The sequence below is a fragment of the Plasmopara halstedii genome, assembly GCF_900000015.1.
Source record: "Plasmopara halstedii genome assembly, contig: Scaffold_322, whole genome shotgun sequence".
Taxonomy (NCBI): Eukaryota; Oomycota; class Peronosporomycetes; order Peronosporales; family Peronosporaceae; genus Plasmopara; species Plasmopara halstedii.
In genome coordinates this window covers 608895-620997 of record NW_020187243.1, presented here as the reverse complement: position 1 = coordinate 620997, position 12103 = coordinate 608895, and the positions used below count along the sequence as shown (strand labels likewise).

Sequence of the window (12103 nt, the reverse complement as noted above, 5' to 3'; positions counted from 1 at the left end):
TTACACGATATTATTTTTCTTCATCGAATCAGCGGATCTCACCAACTCTCATGCGAGACATCTCACTGCAGTGAGTACTCCGAGCGGGATGTTATATGTGTAGCTGGTTATACTGTCAGGGCCAATTAACGCACCAGTGGCATTCGATCACGACATTTCAGACCGCATCATAAAAGCATAAATCGAATTAGATGATTTTTGCTAATAAACGAGCAGCAATCGAAAGCACTCGTGAGCAGTGCTCGAGTGTATGCGCTAAAATATGATGTATGTCAGCATGGTTGGGTATGTCCTCATCACCGACAAATCGTATCTATGATAAATTTCATTGGAAAGCAGGGTTTGCGTGCAGATGCTGTGAGATCAAGAAGACGATGGATTTATCGATGTCATTTTCCCGAAGGTTTTGAAGAAAGAACTGGGCTTATTGCTTTCGCAAGCAGATTGAAAATCATGCAGGTATGTCAGAATCTCTCGTCAACTTCTCTGGGTGTTGAAAAAGGTCAAATATGATGCTGAGTAGCGGCAGATGATGTTGTCGACGAGAATATAAAAATTTTGATCCGAATGTAGCTATCCTGATTCCGATTCGTCGGGTTTTGCAGCCGCAGCAGATAAAGCTCACAAGAGCCAGACACAAAAGCGCCGACCTTGGCCGGTTGGCTTGGTTAAAGCGGAGTTCCGGTTCCATTCGGACAGATAGTGGGCCGCGACACACCCAGACTAAAATGCGTGTATCTGCTGAATTTAATGGTATACCCTCACTTCTAGGACCATTGGCGTTCAAAGTTCCAATGGCGAGCGATCTGGATCACAGGCTATTCTGCGGAACATCCTTGTTCCAAAGCTAAATGATATGAAACACATCGCTATAAGCTCTAAGATTATCGCGCCGCGATATCGCTCCTGATGCAGTCGTGGTTAGCCGTCAAGAATGACCGGGCTCCATGGCTGATGTGTAGTCGATGTCATACAAAAATTGTAGGCGTAGTGCTCAAAAGTACAGTGATGATGATAATATGCTTTAATTTAAGTATCCACAATTGGGAATGAGTACAGATTTTGCTTGAGTATCGCCACCTTTAAGCGGCAGATAAAATTTACCCTATTCGTGACAAATAGCTACTAAAATCTTGTTAAGATCAGGGTGGAATTTCGACGTCTAAAACAATAATAAGTATGTATGATCCTATTCATCAGAATTTAACCCCCTTTGTAATGCATATCGTGCTGAGTGTCCAACTGACACCTCTCTTGCGATGTATCCAATCGTAGCAATTACGAATCATGATACTTCTTTGTGGCGCTAAATTGTGGTGATTTTGAGCTTCGCGATAAGGCTGAAGGACAACAATGTAACGTGTACGTATCCTGTGAAAAGAGCTTTGCAACTCTGGAATGAGAATAGTTTTCATGCCCTAGCGAAGCGATCATTTTGCTGTCGCAGGGTGTAAGGGGATACGCATTCTGTTATGGTATACGCTTGTGGTCTTTCGGCGTGAGAGCAAAGCTCGTAAGTACAAAGAAGTTTCGTGCTTAGTTATCAGTGTGGAGGGGAGTTGTAGTACACCGTAAAGGAGGGATCCATGGGACACGTGGGCTAGTAGCCTCACTCAATGCGTTATTCGGGCTACTAACTTATTATGATTACTCAGATTTATATTGTATAATTCATAACTATCTTGAATTTCAAATATAACATGTAAAGTTTGTGGCAGTGTAACTTCTAGGTGCTTTGAAGGCTCTCGGTTTGGCACTTTGGGGGTTGCAAGATTTCATCAGCATGATGGTAAAGTTATCATATACTCTACACGCTCAGTGCGCTGACTGAAATCCAATTGAGAGCCTCTGCGTGAGGTACGCGGCAACCGGCTGAAGTCTCCGTACATGTACGACTTACATGAAGACAATTTAAAAAGGAATTGGAATGGAGAGCTCCATGAGACACTCCTTACGCAATGTTTGACATCGCCAAAAACAATTATTAGGTTCTTACGCTGGAGACTACGGCTGACATAACATGAAATGTCACTATCAAAGCATTTGCCTGAAAAAATTTATGACTTTCTATAAAGCTTTAACACACCTCATATCACATAGAGAGAGTCAGTATCATTCTTTGAATTTTGCGATTTATGTGTTAATCAACCCGTGATTATTGCTCGAAGTACGCAAAAAAACTGTATCTTAAGATATAGACTACTTTGACGATACTGCTATCCCCATGACAAAACAAAGTCCCTAGGGTGACAAGAATGTATGACCAGCATTATTTATATAATATAGAAAAATAGCATAGTAGAAAATTGGCACGAAAACGATCTTAAAACGTCAAATGGTGAGCATCCGTGTGCGTCTTGAAGAGTATGCATCGTCGGGTATCGTAGTAGATCCCAAAGACGAGAATGAAACTTCATCTCGAATTGCAGTGCGACCAACAAACAAAAGTAGAGCTCCGCATTCAACCTCCGCTCGAAGCGCAAGCACATCCCACCGCCAAAACGACAAGTATATGAACGCATTCGACACAGCGTTTAAGGAGCTGTCAATGCAAAAGATGGACCAGGTAGATCATGATATTGTTAGCACAACGTTAACACCATCGCACTGTACTTCTGCTGCACAAGAATCGCAAAAACTAGCTATGCATACGTCACCTGATGTTCGAAAGGTGGAGCTCAGTAATGCATGGATTAATGGGCCGTGTGTGCCAGAAGGGGAGGTACATGCTGTCTCATCACAGCCTCTTATGTGTATGAGTATGAGTACTGATGAGTGTGAGATCGTCGTGGGTAGTAGCGATCATGCCTTATACGTACTTCCTATTGGCAGACCATCTCGTCTAGCTCGCTCTCGAACACTTTATTCGAAACAATATGGTCATACTGAGTGGGTCACTTGCGCTACATATTTAACAGATCGACGAATTGTCAGCGGCGGTATGGACAGTAAACTTTGTCTATGGGATTCAAAAAGTGTAAAGTGTGAGGAAATGCTCGGTCATAGTGGATCAATATCTTGTGTACTGAATCTGAATGACGAAATGATTGTGAGTACGGGGTATGACAAATTGATGCGACTTTGGAATGTTGGTCGTCGTGTATCAAGCCGTCAACGCGAGATTAGCGTTATGCGGGCAGGAACGGCTCCAATATTAGATGTGTCATTGCTTTTCGGAGGTCAACGACTAGTGTCTGGCGATCGTGATGGGGGTGTACAATTACTTGATTATCATGCAAATCAAATGGTTTGGAAGCATGCAAGTGCTCATAAAGGGCACACTACAAGTGTGTTAGGTAGTTCTAGCGACATGTTCGCAAGTTGCTTTTATACAGGAGGACAGGATGGGATAGTGAATGCATGGGATTCAAGACAAGAGAAGGCTGTTCTTGCATTGGAGCTTCATCTTGATTCACGTAATCACAAGAAAGGTGCCGTAAGTTTTATTCGCGAGCCAAGTGAAGACCCAAATGTGCTTGTTACTGCTGGTGCAGACGGAGTTGTTAATGTATTAGACAAGAGACAATCATTTCGCATCATGTTTAGCTTCTCAGAGCACTTGGACTTTATTTATTCGCTTCATCTTCGTGGAACCTTGTGCTTTAGTGGTGCTGGAAACGGAATGCTCCATGTTCACAATTGGGAAACTGGTAAATTGTTGTATGGATTGGGAGCAAACCAAGCAGCGATTAGAGCAATTGCAACGTCGAAAGACCAACTTGTCGCTGCTGGTGATGACGGTGGTGTCATTGTTTATGACATGAAATGAATGCATATGCTTAATAGCGTACAACTTTCCCTTAAACTCTTGCAATTCTTGTCATTGTTTAAATACTTTCTACAAACTACCTACTGTTGCATACTAAGCGACAGTCTCAATTTTCTCATAGTCTGTCTGAGGTGTGTTGCCCCTGTTGTCGTGATCAGTATCATCGACCCACGAAACTCGAGCGCTAACGCTAGGACGATGAGCAGCCACAGGAGTCTCGAAGTCCATGCAATCGGTCACAAGGTATCGGATCTTACGGTCATAGTGATGCACCATGTGATCTTGCAACGAGCGCGGTGTGACCCAAATGCGGCGAAAGTAGCTCGCATCTTGCAATGTGTATTGCATCTTTTGTTCACCCAGAAACACGGTACAGCCACACCGACGAGCCATTTTTACTGTTTGAATGTGAACGATTTCTCCAGGAACATCTACTTCTTGACTCGAGTCTTCCTGAGGCAGCGAGATCATCGTATTGTTGCTCAATTCACGCGAAGGGCGAGTTATCACATTGCGAGTTGACCCAAAATCGGTTGGTGTAGGCAAACCCATGGACGAATTGTTAAGAAACGACCCCGAGCTTACCGTCGAATTGCCAGTATGAAAAGAATTGGCAGTTTCCAGCACAGTAGGTAACCTTGAAACAGCCGCGTCACTTTCTGACACGGAATCTGCTGAAGCTTGACGTTCTTGTTGTGATTTGATTAACTTATCATGGATGCCAAACGTGACTTTGTAAAGAGGTTCATTGGCTACAGCGTCATATTGCACGGCCATTTCATCACGTAATCGTGTCATATTAGCAATCGATAGACGTGGGACAATATCATCGCCATAGACAGCAGTGGTGGCGAATTGTTTTGTCCATGCAGCTGTCTCTGGATCAAAAAGTGGCGGTACGGCATATAGAAATGCTTTTGTTTCAGTAAAGACCTTGCGAAGTAGAATTGCAAGGATACATCCAACTCCAGCACCCATCGAGTGACCACAAACTACTATTTTCCAATCTGTTGATTCGTCAGCTGTAGATTCTTTTACACTACAATGAGCCATAGCAAAATCCCAAAAAACAGTCTTGCGCGTATCTTCTTGAAGGCTCTTAAAGATTTGACGTGCTGTTTGTAACATGCCATAGTGCGTCCGTGTGTCAAAAGAGTAAGGAATATCATCTGGAAGCTCATTTGGATCCATGCGCACAATCTGAGCCAATCCATCTGTCACAAAATCATAAAAGGACATACTACCGCGTACACTGATGATGAGTTCTTTGCGCGTTTTGTCCTTGACAATACAATATGGAGCTTGAAACACAAAATTAAAGCAATTAAGATACACGAGATCGGAATCCTTGACACCTGTGTACCTAACAAAAGTAGCACGATTACCGTGAAGAAAGTTGTCGTGCTCAAAGATTTGTTCTTCTTGAGGTTTCTTAAAACACCCAAAGATATGAAACCAATAGCACGGCGAGTACCAGACGTAAATGGGCCAACCATAAATACCGATAGCCAATCGACAATAGAACGCCAAGTCATTTAATCGCTTTTCTTCTTCTTCTGGTGCAAAGTGCTGGACAGTCGGGATGCCTTGTGCAGCCAATTGAGCTTTCTTTTCTGTCTCAAGCTCCCGTTCTTTCTTCTGCACTTTTGACACGAGATCCAGACTAAATTTTAAATCAGTAAAACTTAAGCCTTCGTATCGGTTCGTCTTGTATCGCACGACAAAAAACTTGCCTAATACGCGTCCTAGTGTTTCAAAAACGTCATCATCCCCTTCATATTCGACCGTTTTATGACACGTAAAAGCGTGAAAACAACACATGCAGCGCTTTTGCCAGCGCTTTTCTGCTTCAGCAGCATCATCTCCACTATGAACACCACACATATACGACGTGCAGGCACCGACCATGACAATAACTACTGAAAAAACAAAATCAAAGTGTTGAAAGTAGCTAATTGAGTCAGCACGGTCCTGAATTTGCTCCCAATTAAAGTCACCACAGACGCTAGTATCAACACGCATTGCAGCCTCACCATAGAGTGACCAGCCGAGATTTACCCAATAGCCCACAAATATACTTAGAATCAACCAGCCCTAAGCAGCAAGAAAATGGGTCACAAAATGCAATTTGAGGCTGTTAAAAATGGTGACAATAAACGTACCTCTGGTCGACGTTCGTGATAGACGCGAGTTGTAAGAGTATAGACAACACTCGTGAGCATCATACAAGCTAAGATTAAGTGAAGGATAAATGCCACACGTAGCCATAAAAAAAGATCCTGCAGTCTGTCGCAATTATTGTAACCTTCGGGCTTGTCAATGAATCCAAAGGCCAATAACATGGGCAGATCGTGAAAAATGATAAATAGCACAAATGGCATCATGTAAGCGCGTGGGTTGAGCACAATACGCTTGAGACTTGGCGGTTGCAACTTGCATGAACTCTTAGATTTACCTTCGATCGTTTCCATTGGCGTCAGCGTATCATGCGCCTCCATGGCTGTACGAGACTCTATCGGTCTGGCTCGAACCGACTTGAGACCAATTTGAAAAGTGGACATGTTGACGGCAGGGATGCTTGATGATGCAGAGATGGGTAGCATAGATTGACCCATTTTCGAGTTCCAGCTGAACAAATGGGTACCTTATAGCTTCACGTCTATGAATATTGCGATGAATCACAAACGCTGCCGAAATGATGTGCTTGTTAGTTCGAACTTTTGTATCTGAAGTCTGCAGGTGACTTTAATGTGTTCAGTTTACTTACGTAGGCCCCAATCGTCAGTTGTAATATACACCGCTTACAGTTTCGCGCACTGCGACGGGCAATTCGTTGCAAACCACGCCTTCAAATGTGGTTATGTGGACTAATCGACCTTATCCCTAGTGCTTTTAATCACTGCGTGAAACTTACGTCAGTAGTATTAAAAAAAACTGGCATGATGTAAGCCGACTCTTCTTTTTATAAAGCAAGAAAAAATGGGTACTTTCACGCTAGCCTTTGCCATAATCTTACATGTGACACTATGTTGAACTGCATATAAAAGATCCATTTCTCCGAATATAATGACAGAGAATTTATCTTCTATTTCTTACAAACATCATGGTAATTAAAGCTAATAATTATATTGCGCTCTTACTATTTTTTTATATTGGTCATGATATTTTAAGAACTGTGTTGCTTTACTCTGGCTACTAACTGAATTTAGCCAGTTTGTCGAGCTCTCACAGTACATGCATCTTATCAATATGTGAGCACATTACCTAATCAAGTAAGCTAAAGAAGAGTAGGGCAAGTCGTAGTGGTCTTCGTCATATGACGGAACTCATAGAGCTGTTTTAAAGTGCATTCAGCATCGTAACTTGTTATATAACATTTCCAACGTCCCTGTTTCGTAATTCTTATGTCTCGTCTTTCTTCGCCACGGATTCAAGATACCCTGGATTTTCATAAGTAAAGTCTTTAAAAGTGTCTGAGTCCCGTCGTGCATGTGCTGTAGTAGCCATGCCACGACTATTTCGTGGACTTGCAACCGCATTATCAGCGCTTGGTAGAGGTAAACGCGTAAACTCTGCTTCGAAATTAAGCGGAATTTCACCATTATTTATGGCCGAAAGGCATGGTCGAAATGGTGGCACCACTTGTTTCTTTGCTAGTGCTGTCCAATCAATGCCTTCAAAAAATTGGTGCTGTTTAACCTGGTGTGCACCATTCGAACCCAATCTTTCCGCCGGGTTGCGTATCAATAGCTGACGAATAAGCGCTTCTGCTCGCCTTGAAACGTAGGGCGGAAAGTGTAGTCGAGCCGATCGAAGACGATCAAACAGCTTTTTTCGGTCACTTGTGTACCATGGTGGTAACCCTGTCAACATTTCGTATAATACCATGCCGAGATTCCACCAATCTACTGAAGTTCCATGGCCAAGCCGGTCGAGAATTTCAGGTGGTAGGTATTCAGGGGTGCCACACAAAGAATTTGTACCATTCACACCATCGTGTATTCCTTCTTTTGCAAGTCCAAAGTCTGCTAATTTAATGTGTCCGTCTGAAGTAAGAAGAATATTTTCTGGCTTTAGATCTCGATATACGACACCAAGTCCGTGCAAATGCTCTAATGCTAACGTTATCTCCGCAGCATAAAAACATGCCATGTATTCTGGTAATTTTTTCATGCGTGACAAGTGATAAAACAACTCGCCACCTGGGCAGTAATCAAGTACAAAGTACAGTCGCTTAGCGGTCTGAAAAGCATAGTGCAGTCCAACAATGAACGGATGTCGCGTACACCCTAGTACACGTCGCTCTGTGCGCGTGTGTTCCACTTGTTTACGTCTTACAATGTTTTCTTTGGCCAGAATTTTCATCGCGTACAACTTTTTTGTCGTGTTGTGACGTACGAGCACGACTTTGCCAAAAGATCCACGGCCAATTACTTGGATCATTCTAAAATCTTGAAGCGTCACGATCTGTTCCCCGCTTGACACTCTGTTCAGTTCATCGTCCCCATCACCAGCGATAGAAGCTCCAAAGAATCGTGAGCGCTTCAATGGCAGTCTGTCCAGTAAGAGTGGCGGTTGATCAGCTTTGGTCGTTAAAAATTTACGAACATCCTCTACCAAATGGGGATTTTTAGCTGATTGGTCTACGCGGTCATAGCTCAGTAGGCACTTAAGCCAATCAGCCAGCTCACTTTGCCGCTTAGCGATAAATTCTGGCTCGAATGAACCAAGCAGTTTCTTAGGAGGCAATAATGGCACACGTACACCCATCGGACGTAAGCGATCATTCAGCTCCTTAAATTGCTGGTACCGTCGATAGATTATCCACGTTGCACCCGATTGAATACAGCGCATTTCTATCGCGTATACAGTATAGAGTCGATTTGACATATCGTATGCAAATCCATGGCTACCAATCTTGACAAAGTCTGCTCGAGCACCATGAGGAATCAAATACAACGCCTGTGCACGTGAGTCCTCTTCCTCTTTGGCAATCATCTCATGGTCTGCACAGTACCCGGACACACGCTGATGTAATTCAAAACAGCCAGAAAAGTTACATTTTGCAGGTGAACTCAATGGCAGTTCATCACTTGGTGCATAAATTGCTGCCATATTCGAACTACGAGCTCGCATGGAATTCACTGTTGGTATTGGAACTTCTGGTAAGGCATCTTCAATCTCAATATCAGCCGTTTCATCTGCCGTATACAACGACAATAAGTAAGACGACGAGGACTCTACTGTCGCTTCTTTTCCCTGCTGCTCTATGTTTCTAAACGATGTACCAAATATCATCAGAATCAATGAAAAATTGCTGCCTCAACACTTCGCTTCCCACCTACTTGTGTTCATGCTGTGCGACCACTGAATCAAGCGTCACCAATGTAAACTGCTGGTCAATTTCTTCGACCCTATAGCTCTCACCTGTGTCGAGATCTGTAACCAAATAGGATGGATTGTCCCACTCGATTAGTTCCTTTTCCGTATCATTTGTCGTTCTACTCGACATGTCATTGACTCTTTCTTCATCAGACGATGAATCTTCAATGTAAAAATCTTCAATTTCACGCTGCTGCTCCACGTACGGATTAAGTCCTTCTATAAGTTGCTGCCCAATTTCATTCTGTAGCTCCGCGGCCGAGTGCTGTGCCACATCTTGTACGCCAACATTGTATTCATCATCACTCTCACTGCTTCCATCGCTACTAATGATGCTGCTTGCATAGCCTCCTCGAGAGGCACCAGTAATGTAGTCCTCGGAATCCACGATATCTTGATTGCTATTCAATATCTCCATTTTCAAGGTACCAACTTGGCCCAAATCGGTCGAGTTAGAGAGTTCTACATTATTGTCAGGTAAATGGCTACACTGATGATTCACAGAGGCCCCTGCAGGCATCCTGAAAGGCCCTTAAGGTGACCACCCGTCAGAGATATTTTGTTCTTTTAGCAACTGTGATGAAAATTTCGTAATTGATGTAATACACATTAATTAAATTCTATTACAACCGCTCCGCCAGTCATACAGTGTCGACTATGGCCGCCGCTGCGAAGAAGCTTGACGTATTTTCGACAACAAGCGAATATTCCAAGACCTATGTGTTTCATGATGAAGATCACACACTTGGTAATGCGCTGCGCTATGTTCTGATGCGAAAGTACGTATTGCTTTTAAATTTATTGTAATGTGGCGAGGTTCAAAACGTAACACTTTAATGTCATTGCAGCCCTGACGTCGACTTCTGTGGCTACACAATTCCACACCCATCAGAGCCTAAGATGCACATTCGACTGCAAACTCGTCAAGGTAAATATGTTGTGGGATGAATTCCGAGTGAGCGAAATATTGATCGTCTTGTTGCTTCAGGTGCGCCAGCCGACGAAGTGCTACGCTCGGGTCTTACAGACCTGCGAAAGATATCGATGCAGATAGGAGATGCTTATCGAAAGGAGCTTAAGTCATTTAAGCGCAAAAATACCAAGTCTTAGACCCTACGACTTGTTCATAAATTTTGTACAAGTTTGTCGCTATCATTAAGTATTATAATGTCATACTTTACTTATCATCTTTAGCTTTTGAAATCAGGATTTAAACGACCTTCAAGCATGAGCCTTCAATTCCTGCGTAAACTCACCACAATGCCGCTACTTCAGCGCAAAATGTCCACGCGCGCCATTCCGACACTCCTGACACCTACAGAGCGCGTTGTAGCCTTCGAGCAAATCACTGACGCTTGGGAATTGGTACCCGATCGCGATGCAATTCGTCGCAGCTTCGAGTTCCGCGACTTTAATGAAGCTTGGAGTTTTATGACTCGCACTGCACTATTAGCCGAACAGATGGGACACCATCCTGAATGGTTTAACGTCTACAATCGCGTCGATGTGACGCTAAGCACTCATGATTGTGGAGGCCTGTCCCAGAACGACGCGTTAATGGCCATCGCGATGAACAGCTATGCACAGGCAGTATGAAGTAGCAGTAGTCATTTGCTAATAACATCACGCTTTATTGCCTGATTGGCTTACGATGAGTCCAAAAAGGAATCATTGGCATTCTCGAGCATCATATCCACGATGTAAATTTGCGCGTATCATACAGAGATTATTGAAATTTAAAATACGTAAGATTACTGTGTTGACGTTATAGGAAATTGCGCACTATAGTTCAACTAGCGCCTAAGCATAAGCTGAAACGACTCCAGAGCAAGTTATATAAGCTACCATGAGATGTTGGATCGAGGGTATCTATTTCATGTCACCAGATCCTGATAACAGTTCTGGTGAGCCCGCCAGTGTAAGTGTACTTTTATTTTTAAGTGGGATTTGGCCACTCCTTGCTTACTGAGCAAAGCCGGCGGTGGACGACCTTTTTGTTGCTGGCTCCCGCGAGCGCTCTCGAGTACTTGGTATACCAATTTTCCCCGGAATTTTCGATTAGAAACCAAAATTGAATCAGCCCTCCAAGCTACCTCATTGTGCAGAGTAAGTCAAGGCATTCTCGCTACCCTTGAGCAGAGGATAGGTTGGCTTCTAAAGTTAGTGGTCACATTGGTTCGTCTACAACAAGAGCACTTCATCCGACCAATTAGTAAGGGTGAGATCGTGATATAGAATTGCAAGCTCGCGTAAAGCAAAGAGTTTGCTTCATTCTGCTTAAAGTGTACAGAAATACTTTGTTCGCTACGATCGTGAACAGTCTAACGTAACATGGTTGAAGTCGTCTTTAAGACCACAGACACTGCATATTTAGATAGATTGACAGCTTCTATAAAATGTATCGCCCAGCTGCATATTGTAGTTTGTCTATCTTTAGCCTCGGCATTTTGCTTCCGTACGTCCTGAATCTCAGTTATGGTTTCGTGAACTTAATGCATCGCGCTAAATCTCACTGAGACAAAAATCTTTTTATTGCTTAAAAAAAGTGTAGCTGAGTGATATCATCTTGAATCGAAACCCATTTCTCATCAAGCCTGATGCGGAACGAGTGGTGGAAGATATTCCCCGACAGCTTGCGTGAAAGACGCAGAGATAAAGCTAGTTGCTACCGGTCATTGAGTTTGATTTCAATTTGTTGTGCCCGTCTCTGCAATTGTTTGTAAATGTTTTTTTTACTTTTCGTCACTTAAATACTGTTAAATGTGCAATGGTTGACGGCAGGCATGTTCAAAGTGGTGCCTGGAACCTTGAACAAAGTTCGCAACCAATTTGATATGAAGCGCGGATCTTGATCCGCACAATTGCCACCAGCAAGAGTAAATTTACTCACGGGAAGAGTAATGATGAATATTTTTGACCACTGAGCTCAAGTCCCACCAACCAATTTGACAT

At 43.2% G+C, this 12103-nt stretch overlaps 6 protein-coding genes across 6 annotated transcripts; 4 read left to right on the top strand and 2 right to left on the bottom strand.

Moving 5' to 3' along the window:
- Window positions 1-453: 453 nt before the first annotated feature.
- On the top strand, window positions 454-851 carry PHALS_08262 (uncharacterized protein; the record flags this gene model as incomplete). Its single annotated transcript, XM_024723580.1, has 2 exons — window positions 454-502; window positions 574-851. 2 exons carry the CDS (start codon window positions 454-456, stop codon window positions 849-851), a joined length of 327 nt encoding a protein of 108 aa, XP_024574543.1.
- A 1484-nt stretch (window positions 852-2335) lies between these two features.
- Window positions 2336-3769, top strand: PHALS_08261 (Cdc4 and related F-box and WD-40 proteins; the record flags this gene model as incomplete). Its single annotated transcript, XM_024723579.1, has 2 exons — window positions 2336-2703; window positions 2833-3769. 2 exons carry the CDS (start codon window positions 2336-2338, stop codon window positions 3767-3769), a joined length of 1305 nt encoding a protein of 434 aa, XP_024574542.1.
- A 93-nt stretch (window positions 3770-3862) lies between these two features.
- Window positions 3863-6330, bottom strand: PHALS_08260 (sn1-specific diacylglycerol lipase beta-like; the record flags this gene model as incomplete). Its single annotated transcript, XM_024723578.1, has 2 exons — window positions 3863-5863; window positions 5932-6330. 2 exons carry the CDS (start codon window positions 6328-6330, stop codon window positions 3863-3865), a joined length of 2400 nt encoding a protein of 799 aa, XP_024574541.1.
- A 1946-nt stretch (window positions 6331-8276) lies between these two features.
- On the bottom strand, window positions 8277-9671 carry PHALS_08259 (agc protein kinase; the record flags this gene model as incomplete). Its single annotated transcript, XM_024723577.1, has 3 exons — window positions 8277-8324; window positions 8378-9044; window positions 9115-9671. 3 exons carry the CDS (start codon window positions 9669-9671, stop codon window positions 8277-8279), a joined length of 1272 nt encoding a protein of 423 aa, XP_024574540.1.
- Window positions 9672-9808: 137 nt separating this feature from the next.
- Window positions 9809-10261, top strand: PHALS_08258 (dna-directed rna polymerases i and iii subunit rpac2-like; the record flags this gene model as incomplete). Its single annotated transcript, XM_024723576.1, has 3 exons — window positions 9809-9930; window positions 10000-10079; window positions 10140-10261. 3 exons carry the CDS (start codon window positions 9809-9811, stop codon window positions 10259-10261), a joined length of 324 nt encoding a protein of 107 aa, XP_024574539.1.
- A 150-nt stretch (window positions 10262-10411) lies between these two features.
- Window positions 10412-10747, top strand: PHALS_08257 (pterin-4-alpha-carbinolamine dehydratase; the record flags this gene model as incomplete). The annotated part of the gene is made up of 1 exon (XM_024723575.1): window positions 10412-10747. The coding sequence occupies one exon, from the start codon at window positions 10412-10414 to the stop codon at window positions 10745-10747; it is 336 nt and encodes a 111-aa protein (XP_024574538.1).
- Window positions 10748-12103: the final 1356 nt, after the last annotated feature.